Here is a 26,616-nt window from a genome sequence, read left to right as displayed (position 1 = left end):
CAGAGTTTGCAGAAAGAAGAAATTGGATTAATAGATGGATAACACTCACGCTCACCTGACTGTGCCATGTGCAGACCACAGCATATCAGACCCTCACAGTGCATGCCAGTCACTGTCTGCGTGCTGCATGCACACAATGGCGTATCACGCGAATTGTTAGAGTGAAGTGAAAGTGCAGAAAAACAAACCTCGCAGGGTGAAATCTCCACCAGGCATTCCCTTGTGAGATCTACTTAGGTGCTTTAAGCACCAGCATTGGCTACATCCACAAGGGAATCAGTGCTAATTAAGTTGCAAATGTAAGTAATTAACTGTACCTCGAGGCTAAAATGAGTAGTGATCAACAGAGCCTCACTGTGTACCATTTTTAAGCTCTACATGATCGCGGTCAATGAGTCTGTATATCTCCAACAAAACAAAAAAATGTTAAGTTCTTAGAGGAGCATCAAGCAGCTAATTTGAACAACACGTCCGACATATTAAAAGCGAGGATGATGAAGACTTTAAGTCAGTTTTAAATCAGTTTCATCAACATATTTAAATATGAATGTTTGTACCTGGTATTCGTTCGGCCAGAAGGTGCTGACAGCCAGCTCAACCTGATGCCACTGTTTGCCATGAGGCCCCGACGTGTTCCACACTGGACTGCCGAGCGGGCCGCCGTTGACCCGCACATATGCCCGTAGAGCCCCGGGACTGTGGCCATCACGGCTATACAGGAAGTAGCTGAACTGGACGCAGTGCGTGTCATTTTCACTCAGTGTCTGCAGCAGCAGCTGAGCACGATGACCCACGGCATGCTGGGAGGAGTTCACCAGCATATAGGACCCTGGAAAAAAAGCAGGACAGAATGCAACAATTAATCGCTCTATTCAACATTTATGTGTTATTAAAAGTCGGGGTCATTAACTGTGAAGCCAATTTTTCTGCTGCTCTGTATTGGCCGGTTTAAGCCTGAAAACAAACGTTCCTGTACACCAGATGTCTTACATGCGTCAGAAACAGACATCATTTACAAGTTGCAGAAGTGAAGCGTGCATTTTAAAAAAGTTAACTAGTCTCTCGAATGCCTGAGGTGTTTATTCATTTTAAATTGGAAAATGAAGTCAACCACACAGACACTTGCACTATCTTCTACACCCGTGTTTTCCTGAGGCAGTAATAGCTTTTTGGACATTCATGTATTTTTCATTCATGTATTTTACAATTTGACTGTGTTGTTTTCTTTAGACACAAGGGGCAATATTGAAAATCATAGTTTGAGTTTATTTATATATGTAATAATGCATGATGGGAAAATACACAATCTACAGTACTGCACAAAACTCTTGAGAAACCCATCACTTTTTTATTGTGCTTCGAAAATGGGAATTAGGTGCAGCAATTTATTGAAACATACATTTAAACGCAGCATGTAAGGCGACTCTAATGAGCTTCAACACAGCTTGAACTGTTATTGCTTTACGTAGCTTTCAGGAATAGTACTCCAGGCTTCTTGAAGGAAAGTTGAAAATACTTCTTTGGATTTTGGCTCCTTTCGTTTTGCAATAACGTTCAGGTTCAGGCTCTAGTGAGGTCAATCCATGACTAATAGTGTTACTGTGTTTTTCTATCCAGGTATGATTTTGAAGTATTGGCAGTGTTTTTTTGGAGTCACTGTCATGCTGAGAAATTAGGCTGTTGTAAATCAGATGCTCTCCAGATACAGGTACTGCATGGAAGATCAAAATTGTGCTTCGTAATTCCATTAATTCTGATCTGAAAAGATCGCAAACACCAGAGGCTGAAATCCAGACACCGTATTTTATAGATGTTATAGACGCTCATGGTTGTACCCATCTCCTGACCTCCTCCATACATATTGGTGATGATTTGAACCAAAAATTCTGGATTTTGGATGCTTTACTTTGTCAGACCTCTTGCCAATGATTTTCAGTTCAGTTCTTGTGGAATTTGGCACACATCAACCTTTTCTTCCTATTTGCCTTCCTTAAGAATGGCTTCTTGACAGTAGTTAGTAGTGGACTGAACAACCATATCCATCTGTCAGGTCCTGTGTCAGGTTTCTACTAGATTTGTCCTGTTTGTTAAGGACAATTTGAGTTTCCTCAAATTTTTTAAGGACACACTGCACACCATGCAGAAATGTATCAACCTTTCAGCTACTTGCTGCTTGGGAATCACTTTGTTACGGAGCCCCGCAGGGGACATGGGAGAAAAAAAAATTAAGACGGACTTTTGCGAGATCTCGCAAAAGTTTTAGCCGCATTCTTCGGAGGCCGCCAGCTCGAAGCCGACCGGGAGGTCGAGGCACGATGTGCCGGGAAAGCGGTGTTCCTCCCGGCTGTAGTAGGTCTCGACCTCCCGTTAGCTTCGAGATGGTGGGTGTCAGATCTCCAAAAACGTCGGAGCACTTTTGCAAATATGTGATGTCTTGTAAAGCGAGCAGGTGTCTGATGTTTACACAGCTACATTCACGCCTCAAAATATCTTAAAAGTGTATTTTGTGACCCAGAAAGAGTAATATTACAACTAAGTAGCTGCCGCCATTGTTGGAATTCAACTTTTGCGAGATCTCGCAAAACTTTTGCGAGATCCCAAGTTTGTTTTGCGAGATCTTGCAAAACTTTTGCGAGATCCCGAGTTTGTTTTGCAAGATCTCGCAAAAGCCCGTCTTAATTTTTTTTTTTCTCCCATGTCCCCTGCGGGGCTCCGTACTTTGTTGATGCAAGAATGTTATTTTATGCCTTTTGAACCGTGTAATATTTGGCATTTCTCAGATTCAGCTAAAGAAATGGGAACAAATTATGTTTTTGTGACAGGGTCCTACTAGCAACTTTAAAGTGAATCAGAAACAGAATACTTTATTAATCCCTAAGGAAACTGTGTAGACACACATGCTCCAAGACAGTAAGAACAGAAACTAAATACAGGTTGCAACATATAACATAATAGCTCTAATTATTATTGTTATTATATCTGTGTGCTACACAAAATTAATATACTTTGACATCAAGTTGCCCCTCTTATCTTTCTTCTTTTCTCTGTAGAGGATGTGCAAATGTGCACTCTTTGCTAAGTTGCCCGTCGGCTTAACAAAAAAACAAAATGTTCCTTTGGAAATGGTACAAGGACTGGACTGAGGATGAGTGAAAATGCAGGTAATGTCCAAAGAAAAACTTTGAAACATCTTTAGAAAGCCTGGAGAACAACTGCTCAAGACCGCTATAACAAAATGACAAGAAAGTCTGGCTCCCCGGAAGTAAAATATAACGAAACGAGGGCTGGCTCATGACTCGCACAGTACCGTACAAGCGTATATGAAAAAGAGAGTAAATTAGTTACATTAGTGCTCATACTGCGAACATGTCCATAGCACAGACTTGTTCATCTAATTTAAGTGGTTGAGCTTTGCAAATGAATCACTGAGGCATTTTTGGGAAACAGACTCCCATGAACCAAGGCAAACATATCAGACAAGGAACAAATCTTTTTTTAACCACTTTTCGCCGTGTGAATCAGAAAGAAGAAAAATGAAAGTATTATCCACCAAGTCACTGCTATGTGTGTAGGTGGTTAACAAAAGGGGGAAAAAAATTAAATGTGGGCTTTTGAATGTACAGACACATTCAGTTCTGGCGATGGCAGCAGTGAATACCGGAGACAAATGAGGGGACCGAGTGAGAAAAGAAACTGAGTGAGAAAAATGAGCTCATGGCCAGTTTCCCTCTTCCCTCTTCACCAAGGTGACGCCGAGGTAAAAACGAGATTCACAAACCCCCCGACCGCCCCAAAGCCTCCTCTAATCAGGATAACATAACCCCATTGCCCTTTGCCTCGCATCTGTCCTGCCTTGAGTCTTTGCCCACTAACGTGATTAGCACAACAATGTTTGGAGACCTTCCTGTGTACTCAAATAATCAAGCCTGTTGTCTTTGTACTCCAAGGTCTTTCTGTTCTCAGTCAGAAACAAGCCCGAGAGACCAGACAGTCACAGCCTTGGCGCCAGGTGTCCAGAAGACACTTATTCTCCTCTCAGATGTAATAGCATGTGAATGGTGCAGAAGCCAGACAGAGGAAAAAAATCTTAACATCCCACCGAGTTTGCACCTCTGAAATAGGAGCCTCTCTGACAATAAGCATCTGGGGCAACACACCATACCTACAGAAGTACTCTGAGTTATGAATATAGAAGTCTTTAGCTTTTTTATCCTCATCTCTATTAAACGCCAAACAAGCACCTGATGGAGTCATCCGCTTCTTCACAAGCACAACCAGCCACTGAGAACACACTAATTACCTCTTTGAGCGCAAATAAGACAAAATGCCTAAATTTACAAGCTGATGTTCTACATAATGAGATTGAGATTCACAACCCTTAACCCGGAGCCATAAAAAACATTAAATCAAGGAGCTGTATGGCCGCTCATTACGTGAAAGCTATACGTGGCCTTTGCTATAAAACCGCATTGCACTGCAGCGCACTGTCAACACCTCCTGATTTGTGTCCTGTCCTGCGCTTGGCATCTCGGCACTCTCATTTCGCTTTGCTTAATTAGATCTTTCAGAGTCCGTCTCCTCTCTCGCACCCTCCAGGCCCACGAGGGACTCATAAAATACCAGAAAAGGGCTGAGGTGCTGAGGCCATACTGTCCTCACTGTGCCTCCTGTTTTATATATAGGCATTATTAACACCTTTCTGTTGACTCTGCAATAACGTCACGTGAGAACGGACAGAGCAGCCGCCCTGCTGCCCTTTAACCTGCTTGAAGACTCAAACCGAAGACGGAGTGAAGTCATAAATTTAATAAGGGTTAGCACGTGTGGGTGAAAGCAAATGATGGCGAAAAACTGAAACACTGTGACAAATTAAATGGAGGTCCTGGACACAGTCGGTGCAGTAATCCCGATATACTGGGAGATAATCCACATTAGCTCGCTCAGTATGGGCATTATGTATATTACTTGATTTGATTTGGCAAGTTTTCGAAGCCCTGCCTCTGTGTAAGCAGGAATTTCTGCCCCTAATTAAATGGTTGTGTCTGAGGGCTGAAAAGGCTAAGCAAAAGCATTTAACAAAAGGAAACATAATGAGAAATTAATCAAATCTATTTCTACACAATGTGTTTCTTTTTTCTGTTACGTAATCCGTTTAGTAAAAAAGTAAATAGACATTGATTTTTTTTGTGCCTTTTCTCATACACAGACAACAAATATATCTCCTTTCTTTTAAAGGGAATTAACACTTTAAATAAGATACAAAGATATAATTTAATTCGAGCACACATAAGGCGGGAGACTGGGAGACCTCCGTGTACTTCAGAACCAATGTTGAACAGCGTGAACGGAACATGAAGAAAACGAAATGTTTTCAGGCATAAACTGAAGTGGGTGACGGTGTGACAAAATGTCTTTTTGCAGCAGCACTCTCTGCACACTCCATCTGACCTTGTTTGCCAAGTCTATATTATGGAGACAGAACATCTCTGCAGGGCCCTGTGCAAGGACGGAGACGAGAAAAGGAAGGGCAACACCTATTCAATTTCCTCTCAATAACTGACACTTTGGAGAAGGCGTCGATTTTTGATAAAAAAAAAAAAAAAGAGCGAAAGAAAGAAGACCTCATCGGGGTCAAAGGGCTGCCTGCGAAGTGGTCCAACTTCAGAGTGCATTGCAGTGATGGGATTGTTAATATTAACTGTTAAGGCCAGTCAATTCAGGTTTACCTTGACATAGGGACACTGAACAACATCTTTAGAAGAAACTGCGAAGACGAAGAAATTGTTATGTCCTAGCGAGTCATCTTTGGGAAGTAAAGAAGAGGTCAGACTGAATTGTTACTGTCTTGCACACGCAAAGTAATGACACCGTTCAGTCACTCGAAAAAACCCTTGGATTTATCTGAAAAGCGCTCCTCAACCAGAGTTTGTCTGCTTTTATTATAGTCATCAGCTCATTGATTGAACACCTGGAGTGTCAATGTGTCATTAGCACCTAAAACCCACCTAAACTGCGGCGTAAAGTCGTTTTTGCTTCAGTGACACCTGCCGCTGTAATCCATTCAAACAACCAAATGTATTTCAGGTCTATAAGGCAACATCTGAAAAGTCTACAGCTATGATGGCAAACTGTTCATGTTGCTGTATCGCCACTAATGTTGAATACTGAGGTGTATAGGTCAATTTTCATGTTTACATTCAGTTTTTTAGCATTTTATGAAGTCGTTCAACACAAAATTTAAAACAAATATGTTTGTCAAGCTGCCCACACAGGAAGCCATTTGTTCATCGTGCATTGCTTTCAAGCTGACAGTTGATCGCTTGTGGGCATTGCAGGTAACCTTGGAAACCCTCTAAAGTATTTAGGTCATGCATCAAACAACAGTATCCTGCACTCTTATTGGTCGTCGCTTTAATCACTGAAGTGAGTTGTTGTTGGAGGTTGAGACGAGTTTCTCTTGGGTCCCATCCGCTTTGTGTCTCCAGGGTTATTTTGACCATAGCTGCTTGGAGTTGTCAAATATCACTGGCTTTCTATGGTTACTCCATCGCTGCAAATCACCTCCAGTGTGGACACAGCTAAAAAGCATCTTAATTGTAGACAAACTAAGTGCAAAACAGTTTCTCTTTCTTCATTTTACCATGCTTCCTGCTGAGAACTATATGGAACTGCCCATGTCCTCTGACTCTACCCTGCTGCTGAGCAGTGTTGTGGGTAACGCTTTCCAAAGCAATGCATCACTGTAATCTCATAAATTCAACACTAAATTCAGTAATTACATTGCAGTTACAATTATGTTGTTACTTGCATTACAAAGGTTTTTCAGTTATCTGAACGATGTCTGGACAGAAAGAAAAAACATCAAACATATTTGATCCTTCTTGAACACAATCACCACTAAAATGAGCTGAAATGGATTCATATGCATCGAGGAGGAAAACAGCGGTCCGCTCTACAACTCTTGAGGAGAGGAGATATGAACATTAGGTTTATTTTTATTGCACGAAAGAACAAGAGCATGATGATAAAGTGCAGACTATATCAGGACACATAATTATTGCATTGCACTGCTAGCACAACATTAGTTCAAGCATCTGCAGCATGCTAACACTGAGACAGAAAACCCAGAACCCTGAGTGAGCTTCAACAGGTAACAAAGTCATGGTAGCCTCCGTTTCAAGGTAGAATCACTGTGGCGTTTGCTTTGAAGACTCTTTGGGTGCTTTTCAACTTTACTTTTTCTTGTAGATTTTGTAAACACTAAAAGAAATATTGTATTTTTGTCCTCATGGGAGTTTGTGTCCGTGTATGAGACTGTAGGTTCAGGTTTATATAGTTAACTAATAGTTATGTGACAGTGCTTCTTACACATCATGTAAGAAGTAACATGAAAATAATGTATTGAGTAGTTACTACTTACATTTAAGAAAAGTAACGAGTATTGTGTAATACACTTTTCTGAGTAAATACACCAACACTGTTGCTAAGTAACTTTAACAAATCTTCCCAGAGGCAAATGTTGCTGCTCACAGTATCTTTTCCATCTCAGGAGAAAATAATCAACTTCATTTAAGGAGCCTGATGAATTCTGACCTGTTTCTGGTGAACTGCCCTTTGGGAGAATTAAGGAGCGAAACAACAAATCAATTACTGACTAATTATCCTGCGTAGGTTGAAAATAACTAGAGAAACCCAGTTCTCTTAGGTTGTCTTTAATTTTGAGTTTAACAGCCTCATGGAGCAATCAATAAACAAAAAAAGGAAAAAGCTTGTAGGATTTAGATCTTGGCATTGTCTGACTTTGGTGTCAGATGAAGTGCATGCAGTGCTGAGAACAATGCAAGCTACCGTACTTTTGCCATTAATGAAAACTGAAAGTACAATAAAGTTACTCATCATATTTTCCTTGCATTTAAATCTGGAAGTCACTCTTGACAGAATTCAGCATGAAATATCCCACGCTGCTCTTTCTTTCAGCAGCCAGCAGATCATCACCTTAAACGTGCAGTACCAATCATTGCACGTCACCAGCACCAAAAACACAGCATGAGCAACTCAACTGCAAATATAAAGAAAAAGACGAACTAAACCTCGGTATGACAGACTGACGCACGCCAACGCAGCCCTTCCAAATGCTACAACACAAGTGACGTGCAGTCGGCAGACACAAAGAGGTGACGGTTTGTGATCGGCTCACTCCCTGGTGGGACACAGAGTACATCCCCACTGTGGGGCCCACTCAAACAGGTTTTGCATCTCACACTATAGTATTATACCTGGGTTATGCATGCAATATTTTATTGAGAGAATTGAAGCAGACATTTAAATGTAACACAAAATGATTTTCTTTAGAATTTAATTACATCCTCCTACACTCGTACTCCCACATGGAGTAACTGGTAAAGAAATGTTTAGTAATTACAGCTAATAATGCTAATACAAACTTAGAGTGTTCTTTTGTACGTCTGATAAATTATTTTGAGAGAATAATCTGAAACAATTTGTTGATAAATAAAGAAGTTTTAATGATCCACACAATCTTAATTTGAAAACAACAGAATTAAAAGCTTCCAGATAATTACGTGGCTTTAAAATACTTTAAATAATTTGAAAAAGTATGTGCTGAATATATCAAAACAACTAGTTTTGTGATCAAGGGGCAACCTCCAGAGCTAAAAGTTAAGCTACAAACTGCAGTACCTGTAGGTGCCACATGAGGCCGACTAAAATTGGCTTCTATGGATAGATTCTCCCATCATAACAACTCTAGCAGGGATCATTTTTACTATAACTCATCCACCTGGACATTTGATGTGTGGGTGTGGCTCCATTATTGCCAGTCAACGTCTGGTAGGACTCATTTCTTTGAGTCATTATACAAGACTTCTTAAACTGTGTGTTCTTTTAGTCTTTTGAAGAATTTTTAACAGCTTATCTGATGATTACAGAGTCTCCACGAAGTCTGAGCTCCAGTTTTGGTGAATAAAATTATAGTTTTTATTAATCCAAATCATTTCAATTAATTTATTACAGTGGGGCCTTTAGCTTACAATATAAAGCTCCTTGAGTTGACTGTTGTGATTTGGCTCTAAATGCAATTGAACAGAATCTTTCATACGGTCTGTGGTTGTGAGGCATCATGCAGATCTTAGAGACATCTCTGAGAACAGAAAAAACCTTCAGAGTTGAGAATTCATTTTGATCAGTGAGATCATACTCATTTTTGATTTTCATTCTTTTGGATCTCACTGTCATCTTTAAGAACGGGTTTAGAAAAGAAATCAATGCAGTTTGAGATCTTAAATTGAGGTTGAAGGATATTTCTCAGGACCTGAATTTAAGAAGTATGGTGAAATGGCCAAATTCTCATTCTGATGGTAAATTGATCCCAATTTTCAAGAAGAGTTTTGACAAAAAACTGTTTTTTTATTTCCTTTCATCCCTGAGGTTTTGATAAGTGAAATAAAAATGCTATTAAATGAATTTACTGCGTATTTACAAAGAGATTCCTGTTTGTCCGATTTTATTTTATTTTTGCTTCATTTATTTTCTTCGCTTCTGATGCTAACTACATAGTTAGTTACTACTAGTTAACTACGGTCTGATTATCCAATGAGAACATATCCCATTACTATGGTAGCACAATGGTAGATGGTTTCATCTTCTTCTTCTTTCACCTGATCATTATAAGAGTTTTGCCACAGGATCGGTACAGTACAATATTTCAGAAACCAGTCTCTTTGTACCATAATTTCCTAGTTTATTATCAAATATCAGGTTCTGTGATGACTGAAAACCACATTTAATGTGTATTTAAAAAGTCAAAAAGCTTTTGAATACACTAGAATGTAATTTATTTGTATATCCACTGACATTGTGAATCTGAGAATTAAAAAAATAGCATCTTTTAAGTCACTTTTAAAAACTTGCTTTAGTCTGATGATCTGATCTTCCCCACAATTTTTTTCCCCTGCTGCAATTTTCATTATTAAAGCTAAAGACTAGAGCATAGATCAAGTTATTCAGATCACACTGCAGTGTATAACGCTGCAATGCATGCCCCCACCCACACATACAATGCATACACAGCAGCACCTTTCATGAATTATATTCTGAAGCACCATAAAATCTGATAAAATTCTATCTATCCATTGATGTTATTCCCAAGGGCAAAAAAGAACATCCATAACAAAATTAGGGCCCATCCACCACATCATAATTCATACCGTGCACCACTGCACTACAGGCTGGTCACAGGCTGCATGTGACACTATCTGTGACAAGCCACAATGGACACAAAACACAAAGCCGGGCGATAAACTGAGAATGGGATTTGGATTGTGCACTGCATCGGGATCACAAATTAAGCAAAGTATAAAAAGGTACAGACAAAATAAAGCTGTTAAGAAGGACGATTGTCAGAGGAAAATGGGAGACATAACATGAAAACACAACAAAAGGATAAAGTATATTCTTTGTTTATCCACCCTACCCTACCAAAGGCACCAAACATTCCTCAGTAAAGCCTTGTTTGTCTAACATCCAAGGCCGAAGTCCAAGTAATCTCAAACACGCAAGAGAGTAGCAGGCCTACAGGTCTGACAATAATGGGATCAATGGCTGTGTTAGGGTTTAAGAAATGTCCTTGATGCTGCTTGCTGTGCCATTACTGTTAGTCTGAGTCGCTGCCACCTCTTTGCACTTTGGCCTTGATGTTCATCTTTTCCCCGTGTCTTCATCATGCACTCTCTATTGAGGTCATATGGGATTTCAGACTCAATCTCTGAGTGTGCCCTAACTCTCTTTATTTGCTGCCGTTTGCAATATCCTACAAGTAGAAGAAGCTACATTCAGCTGCTCCCTTATTCACAAGGGGTCTTCATAGCGGGTAACTCCAAATGTTTTGATTGGCCACGAGTTTTACCCCAGGATTGTTGTCTCCTCTGGGAATCATCAGGCAAATGTGTAAACCACTACACGATGGAGCCACTGTAACATCCTATAAATGAATAAAGAGGGGGGGAAGAGTGGGCATCGGCGTGAAAAGCACATTGCCATTGTCATTTCCTGGCGTTTGGTCTCACACTGAGAAATGTAGTTCACAGATCTAAAACCGCCTCATTATGTAGCAAAATTGTTCACAGAACCATAACAGCTTTCAGTGGAAGATGCCACAGTCTTGTCGCTAACACCAGATGTTAATGTGGTTATTATCCATCGCTGCAGAAAACAAATGGCAGATAAAATTGTTCTTTGATTCTTTGTTGGGGTTTTTTTCGCCTGTCTGACCTTATCGATAATTTGAGGCAGGCCTGGAAGTGTGTAAACAACGTAGATGGAGGCTTTGATAAAAGGAAACCCGTTGGGAGGATGGACAACTTCTCTTCCTAATGGAAGATCTCATACAGGGACAAACCAATAATAAGACATCACACAGACTTAATCGACCGACAGCAATAACACACAATGAGAGTGTTCCTACTAAGAGGCTGAGGATGACCTTATACTCAAAAAGAAAAGCAGCACAACAGTTTCATCTGAGCATATGGCAGTAAAGTGTTATGGGCGCCATTTTTTTGTCAGCATCCATTTTCATCTGTAAGGGATTTACAATACCCTCTTCATTTTGATGCTTCCAACTATGTTTTCTTACAAAATTCAAGTCATTCTTTTTGTATTACTATTATTCTGCAGAAGAACAGTTCACTTACTTCACTTTTCTCGCCTACGTCCATCAGTTATAAATCAAAACTGCTTTATTGGTTGGAGCTCATCAGTTAATTAAGTCACTGTTGGTTATCCTTTAAGCAGAAACCTCACAAAAGGAGTTTGTGTAAAGAATATGGAAAATACGGAGACAAACCTTGTTATAGTCAGGAGTGTAGAGAGTATTAAATGTTATAATAACTCTGTAATGCAAAGATGTCTGTTCTAAGCAGTATAAGCCAATATTTTTGTTTATAAAGCTGTAAAAGTACAAGATGAAAGAATAAAGCTTAAAAAAACTTGTTTTAGCTACCAAATCTATCTGGTTATTCTACACGTGGCCTTTTTATGTCACTGAAACTAAGAACTGTCAGGGGCCTGGGTCTGTGACCCAGCATCCTGAGTTTATTTTTAGTTAGGGTTTAGTTGAGTTTTAATCTAGTTTGTGTTTCATCTGTTTCCTTGTTTATGAGTCTTTTCCTGTCCTCTGTGTTTAACTTTTGGTTATGCTTGTGCTTCTTTTATTTTGAAAGTCTTGTCTTTCCATGTTGAGTGTGTTTAGTTTTGCTTCCCCTGCGGCGTCAGGGTTGTTTGTGTCATCTGTGTTTCCCCAGGTGTTTCCACTTCCCTCTTCTGTTTATTTCCTCTGTCTCCCTCCCTCTGTGTCGGTTTGTCTGTCCATCTCGCTTCATGTCACGTCAGGTCTCAGGATGTTTCAAGCTACTGTTCAGGTCCATGTTGATGTTCATGTTTAGTAGGGGTGCAACGATATTCGTATCGATATTGAACCGTTCGATACAGTGCTTTCGGTTCGGTACGCATATGTATCGAACAATACAACATTTGTAATTTATTTTATCAATTTTCCTTCTGACGATGCTGTCTGTGTTGAGCGCTCAGTGAATCTGTGTTCGACTACTCCGCCTAGGCTGCACTGTCCAGCGCAGATCCACTGAGCGCTCAACACAGACAGCATAGTCAGAAGGAAGAGCGCAGGGCAAGCTAGCGAGACAGAAGTTAAGCTCTCCTTGCAAGATGGACCTCCCCCACTCTCATTCAGATCTGGCGTTTGGAATTATTTTGGTTTTCATGTGACGTATGACCCTGAAGGTAAGCGAGTCATGGACTAAAGTAAAACAGTATGTTGGATGTGCCATGCAATGCTCAATTACATGGGTGTGAACTAGTGTGTTAGCGCAGTTAGCTCGTTAACGTGTTGGCCGTCTAGCCCCATGCACGGAGTGATCGGCGGTAGCTCGTTAACGGAGATTTGCCGTGTTGTGGCGTTAAGGTCATTTCAACGAGATTAACCTGAAAGCACTAGTGGGAACACAACGAATATGACTGCACATTTACGCCGACATCATCCTAGTGCAAAGACAAGTGGAAGCAGACAAAAAAAAGCAAGCATGCTACTAACTTTAGCCGAGTCATTTAGACAGCTGTTAGCACATGATTCTCCTTATGCTGCTGAGAATATAGCCCAGAAGAAGCGGATAGTATAGCTTTTATTTTGGAAAGAGACATTTCTCTGTAATAAACTCTCTTTTCCAAAGATGAGTGATTCCTCAATCAGATACAGGGCTTGCAATATCGCTAGCCCGACGTCCCGGAGCTAGCGATTTTTTCAGTCGGGCTACCAAAATCTATCTCTTCCCTGCCCGTCGGGCTATTGTAGGAAAAATATATGTCAATGCTTTTGCATTCTTTCGGAAATGTAGCTGGGTAATTATGTCATTGGCATCGGTGAGCCACTGTCGATATGTGACATATTGAAATCGCGTTTGAATTTGCGCTTGTTTTTTTGCTTTCACTTTGCAATCGCGCGAACTGTGTATAGAGAGCGACAACACTGATCTGTGAGTGATGATAATTTGTGCACCAATTCCTCTGACATCGTCTTATTAATCGTTAGCTTACTATGCAAACATGACAAGTGAAATCTCCCGCAGCTTAAACATGTGAGAGGTTGATCGCGCAGAGAATCGCTGAGCTTATGTGAGTGCGCGTGTAAAAGCATTTCAGTTCTGCTGAGCCAAATAAGACAGGTCAGGGTGAAGAAGTGACAGCCAAAGAAAAGCTTACCACAAAACGGAGAAGTTATGACAAATCAGACTATAAGGCAAAAAGAAAGTGCAGCTTTATGGTTTCATGGACAAAAGAATTTCTGTGGCTGCGATATGACGAGCTAAATAACCAGGGTTGCACATAAGTGGTCCGCAGGTGCGCATTCGCTGTCAAAATAAAAAACACGCACAAGGGTTAGGGTTAAATTTAAAAACTGTACTTTTGAGTTAAAATATATATTTATAATTTTAATAAATGACAAATTAAAAATGCATGAACATTTTTTTGTATCGAAAAAATATCGAACCGTGACACCAAAGTATCGAACCGAACCGTGAATTTTGTGTATCATTGCACCCCTAATGTTTAGATTACTTCACGCCAAAGTTGTGCATGTACTTGTTTAGTTTCATGTTGTGGTTTCACGTTCTAGTTTTCATGTGTAGTTTAGATGTCCCCCGTTTAGTTTAGTTTGGTTATGCCCCTGTTCGCCCTGCCGTGTTTTGTGTTCGTGTATTCAGCCTATTAAACGGCTCGCTTTGTGTTACACTTAGTTTCCTTCTCTTCCGTGTTTACATTTTAGTCTCCTTCACAAACACACCGGCCAATTCGGTCGTAACAAGGACAGTGGTGGAAGGTTAATTTTCTCCATTTTATCTCTTTATAAACTGCTACTAGTTACATTAGATGATGAAATAGTGAAACAGACAGAGGAAAAATCCAGCATTTAATCTCTATTTAATCAAGATTTCCAAAAGCGTGGGAGCCAGATGTGGTCCAGAGCCCGTTCAATGGCCAGGTCTGTTCTAGAAGAACTGCTGCTGCACAGCTGGATGCCAACTCCATAAACAAGCAGGTGCCTGATTTTGCTAATGTGTTGGTTTTTTTCTTCTTTTTGTTGTAGTTGTCTGTCGCCCGAGTATCTTATACCACCATGACCGGCTGAGCTATGATTGGACAGTTGCTGTTTGCAGAAGTTCAGTCTATCTAAAGCTCAACAAAAGGAAAGAGCATTCATTGAATTCACATTATGCAACCTACAAACCTCACACTAATAGAAATGGCATTTTCTTTCTGTTCTTTTCCAGAGTGAAAATTTGACATTTACTGCAGCAAATCACATGTCTGCTCACACACAGACTACAATGTCAGACATGTGAAAACATCACTCCTAGCTGGATAGGGAACCTTCTCCATTGCAGCTGGATCAATAGAGCAGCCTACTGCTTTGCATCAGGGCATGAAGGACTGACAGGTTTTCTATTCTCAAGGCTGACACACCACCTGAAGTGCAGAACCTAATCTCATTTTCAGCCCCCACTCATTCTATCATTCACAGCTCCACCTCTGTCATACTCATTCTCTTGCATTCATATCATTTTTCATTATCACCGCCGCCATCCATCAAGTAGCTTCACTCTCCCACACACAACATTCAAAGAAGTGAACATTATTGACATTTTCTGTTCTTTAAAACAATCTGCCCCTTCGGCTGTAGTATTTTTCATTGACCAGAGATCAACTTCAAATGGCATCCCCTCTGTCATTCATTTCTAAATGTTAATATCGGACGAGTCACTTCCTCAATTTATCATTTTTCATCTTCTATTTCGAGGACTTCAAAGTATTCTTATTTATCTGCTCGCCGTGTCCTCATTTCTTTGACTTCACTGTTCTCCAAAGAACTAATTTAAAATGCAAAAGCGGACCAAAGGGTGACAGAAAGAAAAAGTATTGAATTAGGCTGTACGGTGCCACGGGGCACTTATAACCTTTTTCCAGTACTTTTCCTTTATCTACACTGTTAACAACTCATCTCCTTTTTCTGCTCTTGACTTTATCTTTTCCAAGCAAGCACAGTGACTGGTTTCTCTACAGGTCTTTATCGCCCGTGGGGCCGAGCAGACCATTACCAATCCCTCTGGGGACAGCCCTGCACGCACCGGGTAGAAACGAAGAGAGTAAGGGAGTAGGAGGCCAGCTGAGGACTGATGTTCGAGCGCAAAATAAATGAATTACAACTGCTATTGTCAAAGTAGCTAGTGCCTTCCAGCATTTGAGAAAGATAAGGCCACGTCAGCAAGTGTTGTTGTCTTCCTTCCAAGGAGAGAGGCGGCTGGCGCTGACCTTTTGAATTGTCCTCCAGGCAGTTCAGGATCAACTGCCAGATTTGGCCAGAAGAGAAGCAGCTGAGTGGACATGAATAAAAAAGTGGAAGTGAGACAGATTTTCTCTTCTTGACTGTTTCTTTTTATGCGTTGGAACTCCAAAAAGGCTCTACTGTCTTTGACTGCACAGAGGAAGAATGGACAACTGGTGCTTAATGATGACAATTCGGGCAAATAAAACAGCAATCAGCAAACATAACACCATATTCAACACATGTGATTGCTAAAGCAGTAGCATGAAAAAAGCTGCTGTATGCTGTAAAAAAGCTGCTCTATGTATAAACTGTATCTTTAATTAAATTGGACATTGTTAAGAATGTCACTGTTTCACATATTTTAGGTGCAAAAGTACCCAACTCCTATGTTGGGACTAAAAAGGAGCACTTGAAGGCAATCACAAAGCCATACCTCAAATGTGTTCACTGATTATTTCCTCTTATGTGCTTAAAGGTCTGCTAATCAAAAAAAAATCTCCCGCTGCAGTCCCGCATATTCTTAGCACTACATGGCTGACCATCCATGGAACAGCCTAATTATACGCAAGCCCTAGTGAGGAAAAAAGCGTTCCCTAACTCAGAATGGAACAACATGAACGCAGGAATCATCCGGCATTAAAAAAGACGTTTTCTGCGCATGCACGAGTGACTCTATTTGCACTAGTTGTTCCCACCACAGCCAGACCGACATAGGTGGGGTTATCAGCAGCCCTGAACAAACCAAAAGACAAGCCTTCACTAGGCAAGGCAAGGCAAGGCAAGTTTATTTGTATAGCACAATTCAACAACAAGGTGATTCACTAGCTTTGGCCACAATCCAACCTACTGTATATCAGCTATTAAGTAACTCATTAACAGAGATTAGTTTAGTTATTAAACCTATACTACTTTTAATACATTGCAGTCTGTTAAAATGTAACCTACCCCTTAAAACTTAGACACTAATGAACAGGAACTGCAATTTTGCTGTGTGACTGAGGAGTCATTTGTAAGGCAGAGACTTGACCGTACACACTTTAACATATTTGGTGTAAATAAATAACAATTGGACATTTTCTAATGTACATTTTTCATACTTGACTGTCACCACCTTGTTTACAGCTCTCTGCTACCTGCAGTGTCAATATGCATGTCCCAGCTTGTTTGTTACACGGTGTGCTTAGCAACAGTGTATGTGTGCACATGAGACAATGAGGATAAGATCTCCCCTGGGGTTCCAAAGGTCGGTCAGTGGTGCAATTAACCATGCAATCAGGCTCTAACCTCTATTGCTAAAAGACAAACTAGATAACCACGTGGCCCTGATTCATTTTGTCTCCATTCAGTCTGTAAAGTGTCTATCAGCATCACTCTCAGCAGCATGGTTAAAGAGCAATCCCACACCACTGTTCTACAAAATGAACATGTCCTAAGGCCCAGCCAGACCGCTAAGAACCAGCTTCTATCAGGTCGGTGTTTATTTTTTAATTATGCATTAAGATATTAAGATTTTTTTGAGGACAGTAATCACCTCTAAATGCATTTCCTCTTTAAATCAGTTTGATGCTACTACAATCCAGAGCCAAAAAGATGCATCAAGGCTCATCAAATTTGGAAGTGTGGCCCTGACAACAGCTGTGATACGCCAGACTGGTCAACCTCATCTTCCCCTGTAGCGTATTGGAGGCCAAGAAGCTGCGAACAGACGCAGTCTGAGCGTGTGGCGAAAGAAGCCGAGACTTTCTTCCCGTCTTGCTCAGTTGTGGCTCAGGGGTGGTGCAGAAATCCATAACCCTTACCTCCTGACACTTAGCAGCACTTTATCAGCCAGTCATCACCCGCAGAGTACACATAACACAGCCCTGGAAAACACGCTCTGTCCCTTAAGTATATTTAAAAAGCTTTCATAACAGCGGATACAATATTGATAAAGTGTGGTGCCTCTTTAAATCACTATCCATTAAGATCAGCAGAATAGGTGTGTGTTTTGTTTTTTTTCATTAGGTAAAAAAAACCACATTAAGTTAAAATGCTGTGATATGCTGATAGCCTCTTAAGACCCAACACTGTATTCAGGCAATTTTAATAGTTAATTACAGATGCAGTGGCTGCTTGACATTTACATAAAAATTAGATTTTCTGAATTAAACTTGTATGGTTTAGAACTCTTCTGCTATTTGTCTTCACAGAATCTAAGCACGGGGAAAAGGGGATCTATTTGTGCAAAAAACTATAAAATAACAATACTAATGAAATGTTTGAGGAAGCGTTCATAAATCAGCTTTTTCATAACATCTAATTATGTGCACCTAACAACCGAGCATATGTTCAAATGTAACTCAGGTGCAGCTCTCTGACAATAATAGCTTGAGAATATACACATATGGCTCTGCTTCACTGTCCTACATTCAATGCCAAGGGTATTCACACATTCCTCTCTAAAGCCTGCCCATTCAGTTTCACTGCAGCAACCAGGCCTTAAGGGCTTCATGCATATTAGTGGTTCCCCTTAGCAACGCTGCCTGGACAACACGTCTGTCCCATCTTGACCGAAGCAGGGGAAATTTTTGACACTGCGATGCACTGTTCCAGTTTATCTAGAGGTGTTTTATAAATACAGTACCGCCAAATACTGTTGTTATTAATACTAAGACATGTAGGACCCCACACACAGATTTCTGTACTTCATGATTCCTTGTGGTGATGCTGGTCAACATTAAGAGCAAAATGAATGGTAGTTAACTAACTTGCAGGGGAAATGAGGGATGGCTGTGGAAAAGCAATCACAGGGCTCATTATTTGGCACATGAATAAATTCACGCACAGACTGACAGCTTAATGTAAGGATTATTAATTACAGGATTCTTGCTTTTTGCCTCTTTAGGGGTATTTTTTCCTGTAATGACGCATTATTTATCTGTGTTTTACACTGAGTCTGGTGGGATCTCTGTATCAAGACACCATCGGTATCGTAAGAATTGTGACATGTCACAGACGTGCTGCCAACTCTAATCTTTAGAGTCAGGCATTACACTAAACTGAACTGCTAAAATTAGCGTCTATGTGACCTTTTCTTCTGGGATTAAACAATATTTTAGCTTTAGACCTACATAATCTTTGTCTTGCCTCTCAATATCTAAAGAGATAGATAATAGGCATAAATTCTTGGAAGTCCATTCATTAGTTTCCTGGATGCACCAAAGGCTAAATTTAACATTGCTCCAGTGGAAAGACCAGCTGTCAGCACCCATCTAGTATAATTTCTAGCACTAAAACACTGAACAGATTCAATTTGTAGAGTTCATTTTTTTCTGTGAATCATGAGCAGATGAGACCAGAGGTAGAATTTCCCCCACCGGACTCAGACGAGAGGCAGAGCAGTTTTGTGTCTTTGATATTCAGAGAAAGAGAGACAATGCAGTGACAGGCTAATGTTTTTGGATTCGATTTTCATTAGCTCCTTGTTATCAGTGGTCGATCCCATTAACGTGTCAGCAGGGTAATATCAGAGGTTTCTAGGGACAGAGGGTGAAGACATGTAACATGCACACCATGGTTTGGTCATATCTGTGGATGGAAAGCTAATGAGCTACTCAGGAGAGCAAATCAGTGGCAGCTGACAAAAGCTGACATGATAGGAAGTTATTCTCAAAGCACTTCAGGGGTAATTAGTCCAGTTATACTACATGCACTAGAAAGATATTGTTGCTTTTGTTGTTGTATTTTAAGTTCCACTCAAAGTTGGCTTTGTGGTGTTTAATTGTTTTGTTCCAGGCACGTTGTATCCCAAAGTATTACAGTCAACAGTGATAAATTAGCACATCACCATTCAAGCAAAAACATGCTTATGCAATCTCCTCAAATTCTCTCTTCCAGCGTCTTCATCCACACATACAAACACATGTGCACGTGTGTATATAAACCTACATGTTGACACTTGTGTGACAATGATGTCAACAGACCATTTACTGCATGCGTCACCATTGTCATCAGACACGCTGTCCAGTAGCACCATTCATCTTTTGACACTAAACCCTGCCACCTCTAAGCTGCTGGATGCCAACACATTTAAGGTGAATGGTAAATGGACTGGTTCTTTGTAGCGCTTTTCTACTCTACTTGAGCACTCTAAGCACTTTATATATCCCTCATTCACACAAGCACATTTTCCCATGCTTTTTCTACTGAAGAGCTTTCTATCCAACATTCACACTCTGATGGATACATCGCAGAGAAACTTGGGGTTCAATAGCTTGCCCAAGGATGTCTGGCATGCAGATTGGAGCAGTCAGGCATCGAACCACCAACCTTCCAATTAATAGATGGCTCCTACAGCCAAACCTTAAAAGTGCTTCAACGGTGACAGAGTTTCTGTCTGCAGCACATTGTTGGCTCCGCTAACACTGCATTGCATTTATTTATTTGCACCCACTGAATGACCAGTGCGAACAGCAGCACTGCCATGTGGCAGCAAGGCGCTGCACAGAAAGAGGGATTCTGTCCACTCCATGGCAGAAGGACTTCAGCGGCTGATGGATGGACAGGTGCCAGGCTCGGCCCAAGATGAGGCCACAGTCTAGTGCCAGACAGATAAATCTCAAGCAGACACTGATAGGCTGCAAAGTCATCATAATGACAGGTGGGCTGGAGCCAAAGGCAGGCGGCTGCGGTGCCGCCCATCCCAGAGGTGTAATGTGCTTGTGATTAACTGTCAATCCCTCCTGTTTGGTGGACAGACGTTCAAGCACAGTAAGAAGCACTCATCATTGTGACAGCTACTGTAGCTCTGACCTTGGGCTTCACCAAGAGGGCTGCACACATTTCCTTAGAAATTTCTATAAATGTAAACAATTAATCCAAAGCAATTAAGAATAAGTCTGGTTTTTTTGTTTCTTTTTTATTGAGATTCATACACAGCATTGCAATAAACTACAAGTACGCCACAGAGCGAAGCAGCTCTTTAAAGGAGAAAGGGTTTTTTCATGGACGGATGTTTTTATATGTTACAAAAGGACAAATGCTGCTGTTAATAATGAACTTATTGATGGCGCAATTAACTGCTTCAAGTTTCAGCATTAGTGTCGGCTTCTTAATTAGCTTTCCATCCATCTAAATGTCAGGCAAGTTTTGTTTTTCAGACAATTAAAAACATGACAGTTATGTGAAAATTTGAAGTAATTCCCTAAAGATTTACAGAACTGTAAAAAAGCAGTTCTCTCTAAAAATTTACAATAAAACAATTATTTAACAATAAAAAGAGATCCAAGCTGAATCTTGAAGCTCAGCATGACACCATCCGAAACCTCGGGATTGCTTGTTTATGCGTGTCCCTGCCCACAGAACCGCTACTATACACTCTTAAGAAAGAAATCAGTACATGATGGCTTATTGTGATTCAAACAAAACATGCTTTTCTTTCCAAAGCGACTGCTGCTGACAGGGTTTAGCGCTCAGTGAGTTTTTCTCAAACATCAACTCAGAGCAGCTCTTTCAATCACTGAGTTACATATCTGATTGTCAAAGTTAGTCTTAATAATCCACAGTCTGCACTGACAGCTGTGTTCATCGGAGCTCCTTTCTACAGTTGAAGTGCCTTGAAAAAAAACATTTTTTGAAATCCACCCAGCGTACTGACAGACGCTGTATCTGAAAACAAACCCTGCTTTTTCACTGCTGTCCACAGTGAAGGTGGGTATCGCTCCAAACTAACTGTGGTTTCTGCTTCCTAAGGACTTTTAAATGCTTTCTTAATGTGTGATGTTTTATTTCACTAGAAAACCTATATCATGCCCAGCTAAAACTGGCTGTTTGCCAGGTACAAAGAGTGAAATGGAGCCAGATATATTACATCCATATATCTTTAGAACTTAGCAAATATGTGCATGACTAGATACCACTGAAGGTACATCCTATATTTGTCTTGTAATACAAGTACGTCAGTAATGGCAGTGCAAAGCTGGGATAAAAACACACATTAAATGTTCATAATTCACTCATCTTTGCCTGCTATGTGCTTTCACATGCTGCAAAAAAACCAAAAAAGGCCTATTTGTTTAAATTTTATTTATGCACATAGGAAAATGTGGCTGACCCATCACCACTAGGCACCATTAGTTCTCATACCTGACTCATCTTGAGTGAAGGATGAACGTCACGGGAAAAAATCCAAACTTCAGGCAGAAAGCGCTCGGCTATATTAAACAGCTGCACTAACCGTAAAATGTCAAAACCATAGGTGCTGCCAGTTACCAGCTTTGGAGCGCGAATACAAAAATACGTTTCTGCATATTGACAGAACGAGAAATTCAATAATTATACAATATTCTCAAGATGTTTTATGCAAATTAACGAATGCAACAAAGTGCCATAAGCGCTATTGGGACTGTAGTCATCATCTGATGAGGAACGCCTGTTGTTTGAAAACAAACACCTGCTGTGGGTTGAGATGGCCGTGTGGCAATGTTACGGTATATTACAGCAGCTGTGACTAACTCCAAAAGTACGTTTAAAGCAACAGGTGCTGAATTCACGGCGTGGAGTGTGAAGGTGGTTGCTCCCACCACCCCAAAGTCATGCTTGTTATATTAATTGGTGATTCTAAATTGGCCATTGGTGTTAATATCAGAGTGAATGGCTGTCTGTCTCTCTATTAGCCCTCTGAGACCTGTCCAGGGTGTGCTGTGCCTTTTGCTTTCACCTCTCAACCCTGACTTGGATAAACTGTTAAGAAAAGGCTTGTATGAACACCATTAAAAGCCCATTCGTGATTTTTTTTTTTTTTTTTGCAGTTTTTCTTTCTTTTCTATTATATTCTTCTATTCTAACACTATTTTCTGCTGCTGAAGGATCACATTCATACACAACAGCAAGCCAAAGCTAGTTGAACCCTCTCCTCCACCATAAAAGTGGTTTCTGTTTTCCAAAGCTTGGTAGAAAGTATGCTTTTCTTCCTCTGTTTTGTTTAACCTCCCATCGATTACTACCTCTGGCTGGCTGAGAGCAGAGAGACTTTTTTTTCTCCCTTCTTTGTGGTGCCTCTCTGTGGTGTGACATCCTTGTCCTGACAATAACACTAGGAGAGGAGAACAAAACCTTAAGAAAAAAATGAGAGAGGGAGAGAGACAGAGATGCAGCGAGGCAGCACGGCCGCACAGCCAAACGCACTTTCCCGAGCCTTTGTTTTCAGCACATTGCCTTGAGTATGCAACTATGCAGAGTAAAACACAAAGAAGAGTGATTAAAACAGACACAGGGAAAACAAATTTAGACTCGGTATTCCTCGTGACTGTTTTCCTTCCTTCGCTGCACGCAATGTTGTAATTGTGCTCTTCTGCTATCTTTTTTGTTACAGTCTGCTTCTGACATTACATTCTCCTGCTTTCTTGTCTATCTGTGTACCTTAAGGTTTGCGGATGATGAGTTGAGCACAGTTCAGTACTGGGATGTCTGCCCTCCGGCAAAGTGGCATTCTCTCAAACTAAGAGCCAGGCTGAATATACATAGTGAAAAGTGTTTTTTTTACTTAATCTGCATTTTGATGATACGGTTTGTCCTTTCACATGTGATAAAGAGAAATAGGAAAACAATTACTTGCATTCCTCTTGTACTATCAGTGCTCTGTCAATCTGGGGAATTAATGCACACAAGCCTTTGCAAATTTACAGAACTGCGGAGAAGCCATCTTCAGTGTTTCTTGAAAGGCACAGTCATTTTTACAAAGCTTGCTTTAAAATAATCAATAAAACAAAGTGAACAAAACCTTTTCTTTCCCTCCCAAAAAACTTGCCTGGTTTTGAAATCTCGACAGACAACTCAGACTCCGCTTCACCTCCTTGTCTGCCAGGGCTTTTATCTGTACCTCTTGCTTAAAAAGGATCAGAAACTGTCAACTGCCAGACTCTGAAGAGCTGCAGCATGGCCATTAGGCAACCACGGAGACTGCTGTGCTCGCTTTCAGAGGGTTTGCGATAGAGCGGCTCTAAAAAGCTCTGCCAAGCCCCAGCCTAAGGGAGCTCCTGCAAGCTCGGGGCCCTATTTCTGCTCCTACATCCAGACTGCACTCATCAGCCAGTCTGTCTGCAATCAACAATAGAGCCAGATGGACAGAGACTGAAGGATCCACCGGCTGGCTCTACTGTATAGGCAGCCAAGAAGTACAGTGCTCGAAGTAACTTTGTTAAGTCGTGAGGACATTTGTTTCAGAGAATAAACAGGTGCATGGGCACCTGGTACCCACACAGTGTTTTTAACCTCTGTTTGTCCAGCTGGTGTTTGCTGAGCATGCACATGCTATTTTAGAGACAAGCACGCACATATGTGCTTCTTTACTGCCATAACATGATCCTGTCTGCAAAACGCAAAGTCCATAATGGGCCAAAGCGTGTATGTGGTCTTTGTCCCTGCAAGGACACCACCAGCACACTGATTAAACTACGCACCGCATCTCATTAATTCTGACCATACCAGGGGAAAAAAGCTGTTATATTGAAAGATACAGTGTGCTACTGTTGTATTATGTGGAAACATGTGCATGTTTATTGTTTTAACATCTTTTCAGGCATGAATGTAATTTAACATTCTAGATGCGCCATATTTAAATTAAAAAGTGCCACGAGAACAGCTCGGATGAAGTGTTTAATCAAAAGGCATAATTATTCATTCAAGACTTTCTGGGAAGAAGAGTCTACAATTAGAACATTGAGAAGAGTTACTGCACATCATAGAGCTGTGGTTTCAAAATGACTTCAAATATCTAAATGTGGTTTGTTTGGTTTTTGTTTGGCAAAGATTGTCTTTCATCTTTAGTGGTCTTAAAGCACCAAATTACATGGTTTTGCACCATATGTTCAAATATCACCTGACAAGTATCTCTCAGCTAAACAGTTTTATTGTTTGTTTGTTTGTTTTTTCCGGGTTTTGCCAAAGCTAATTTAGGATGTGCAGTCCCATTTTTCCACACACTGGGTTAGTGTTCCTTCAGCTAAATCCAGCATGCTTTCTTTTTATTTGACTTCATAATGAAAAAATAGCACTAGTCCCAAAGTAGATGGCTTACTTAATAGCCAAAACAAAGCTTATCAGCCATCTGCTTGCATTGCATTTAAAAGTCCCAGAGGTCTTATGAGACCAAATGCAAAGCATGTTAGGAACAAAGAGGGCAGACTGTACATTTCTGTGTGGTTCAGTGACCTGTTGAGCCTCACAGGGCACGATCCTTATGAAAGGAAGCCAAGCAGAACCACAGGGGGAGTAAAAAAAAAAAAAAAAGCCAGAAAGCCAGCGGCATTTGCAGACGAGCCTTTGAAGTGTGGATAGGGTAGATAGGGCTAAACCTTTATGCTTAATACGTCACAGAGAGGATTTAAAGCTGCTCCCTGCCTATGTAAACAAGCAGGGATGGTCCATGTGTCCGTACACATTTATGAAAACATTGTCTCTGGAAATTTTTTTTGTTTTTTTTAAGCACACACTAATAAACATGGGCAGTAGTACTGGCATATTTGCATATATGAGGGAGCTGATTTAAGCCGTTCCTTATTTGCATTGTCTTTGAAGTGCTCCTATTGGTAGTGTAAAGGAGTTCGACCCGTTAAAGCCCACAGAAACAGGATTAGTCTAGCCCCGCTTCCTAATTAATTGCCGGGATGTTTGGCTAATAAATCTTGGTTATCTGGCCCTCTAATCGTAGCAGGAGATAGCAGGACTCTGACCCAGCCGCTGGAATATTTAACAGTCTGTGCTTTCTGTAATCAAGCTCAGAGAAATGTGGAGGGAATATCTGCTTTATTTTGCTCTTCTCCTAATTTAATTAACAAAAAGATAGGCCACTGCATTGCGGAAATTGTAGTGCATCATTAGATTAGTCGCTAATTGGATACCAGTTCTCTGTAGCGAGTTCTGCTGTGTGTGTTTTTAAGAACTTTTCTTGAAGAAGCAAAGTTAGGAATTGTTTGACTGTGGTAGATAGTTCTAGTACACATAGATGGAGTGTCTTGAGACTGACATGCTAGCAGACATCTGAGTAGAAAACATAAGGACACCCTCACACCCAGAGGCATACAAGGCTACAGCAATGAGCACACGCTGGGAAAGCAAGTAGCTGGTGTTTGGCTGCTCCCGCCCCACCACAGACTGCTGGCCTCTCCAGAGAATTGGAGCCGAGATCTTAGTCTACCTCTCAGAGACTGTTGCAACATGTCTGAGCGAGAGGGCATTTGTAATGCACCAACCAGGGCTCGAACAGAACTGCAATGTCATCTCATTCTCAATATCATGAGCAAAGTGTGAAATAAAACTCAGTGTTAGACTGGATAGAATATTTTGAGAGAGGGTTGGGGGGGCAGAAAGTGAGCAAATGAGTGAGAGAAAAGCTGAGATGCAGGTGCAAATGTGCAGCTCGAGATTCAGTGAAATGGAAAACGTGTGTGTGAGGACTTTGGTTAGTTATGTTGTGAGGACATAAGTCTGCTTGGATAGTCTCGTGTTGGGGACTTGGTCCAAACCTGGTACTCTTTTTAAAAAAAAAAAAAAAAAAAAAACCGAAAAAACATGAAACTAAGTATTGCAACTGAGCTTAGTAAGGTTAGGTTCAGCTAAGTGAAAGTGAATTTTATGTCCTGTGTGCATGTGCAAAAATAGATGCGTGTGATCCTGGGCTGGGAAGACTCCTCTGCTCCCAGAGAGGCCCCAGATAAATTAGG

General features: G+C 40.8%; 2 protein-coding genes across 5 annotated transcripts in view; one reads left to right on the top strand and one right to left on the bottom strand.

The window, feature by feature from the left end:
- The window catches only part of ptprub (protein tyrosine phosphatase receptor type Ub), a 192,438-nt gene that overhangs the window by 88,710 nt on the left and 77,112 nt on the right, over window positions 1–26,616 (bottom strand). For all 4 annotated transcript variants that reach the window (XM_082551134.1, XM_082551135.1, XM_082551136.1 and 1 more), the window contains exon 3: window positions 558–829. In XM_082551134.1, coding sequence (XP_082407260.1) covers window positions 558–829 — 272 coding nt within the window. The remainder of the gene's footprint in view (window positions 1–557; window positions 830–26,616) is intronic.
- LOC309716991 (sialic acid-binding Ig-like lectin 10) overlaps window positions 12,672–26,616 on the top strand; it is a 155,973-nt gene continuing 142,028 nt past the window's right edge. Inside the window, exon 1 of the mRNA XM_082551171.1 lies at window positions 12,672–12,816. The gene's annotated coding sequence lies outside the window, so the exon portion shown is untranslated. The remainder of the gene's footprint in view (window positions 12,817–26,616) is intronic.

The sequence above is a fragment of the Aulonocara stuartgranti genome, assembly GCF_965226115.1.
Source record: "Aulonocara stuartgranti genome assembly, chromosome: 11".
Taxonomy (NCBI): domain Eukaryota; kingdom Metazoa; phylum Chordata; class Actinopteri; order Cichliformes; family Cichlidae; genus Aulonocara; species Aulonocara stuartgranti.
Note: the sequence above shows the minus strand (reverse complement) of the source record. Positions and strands in the feature narration are given on the sequence as shown.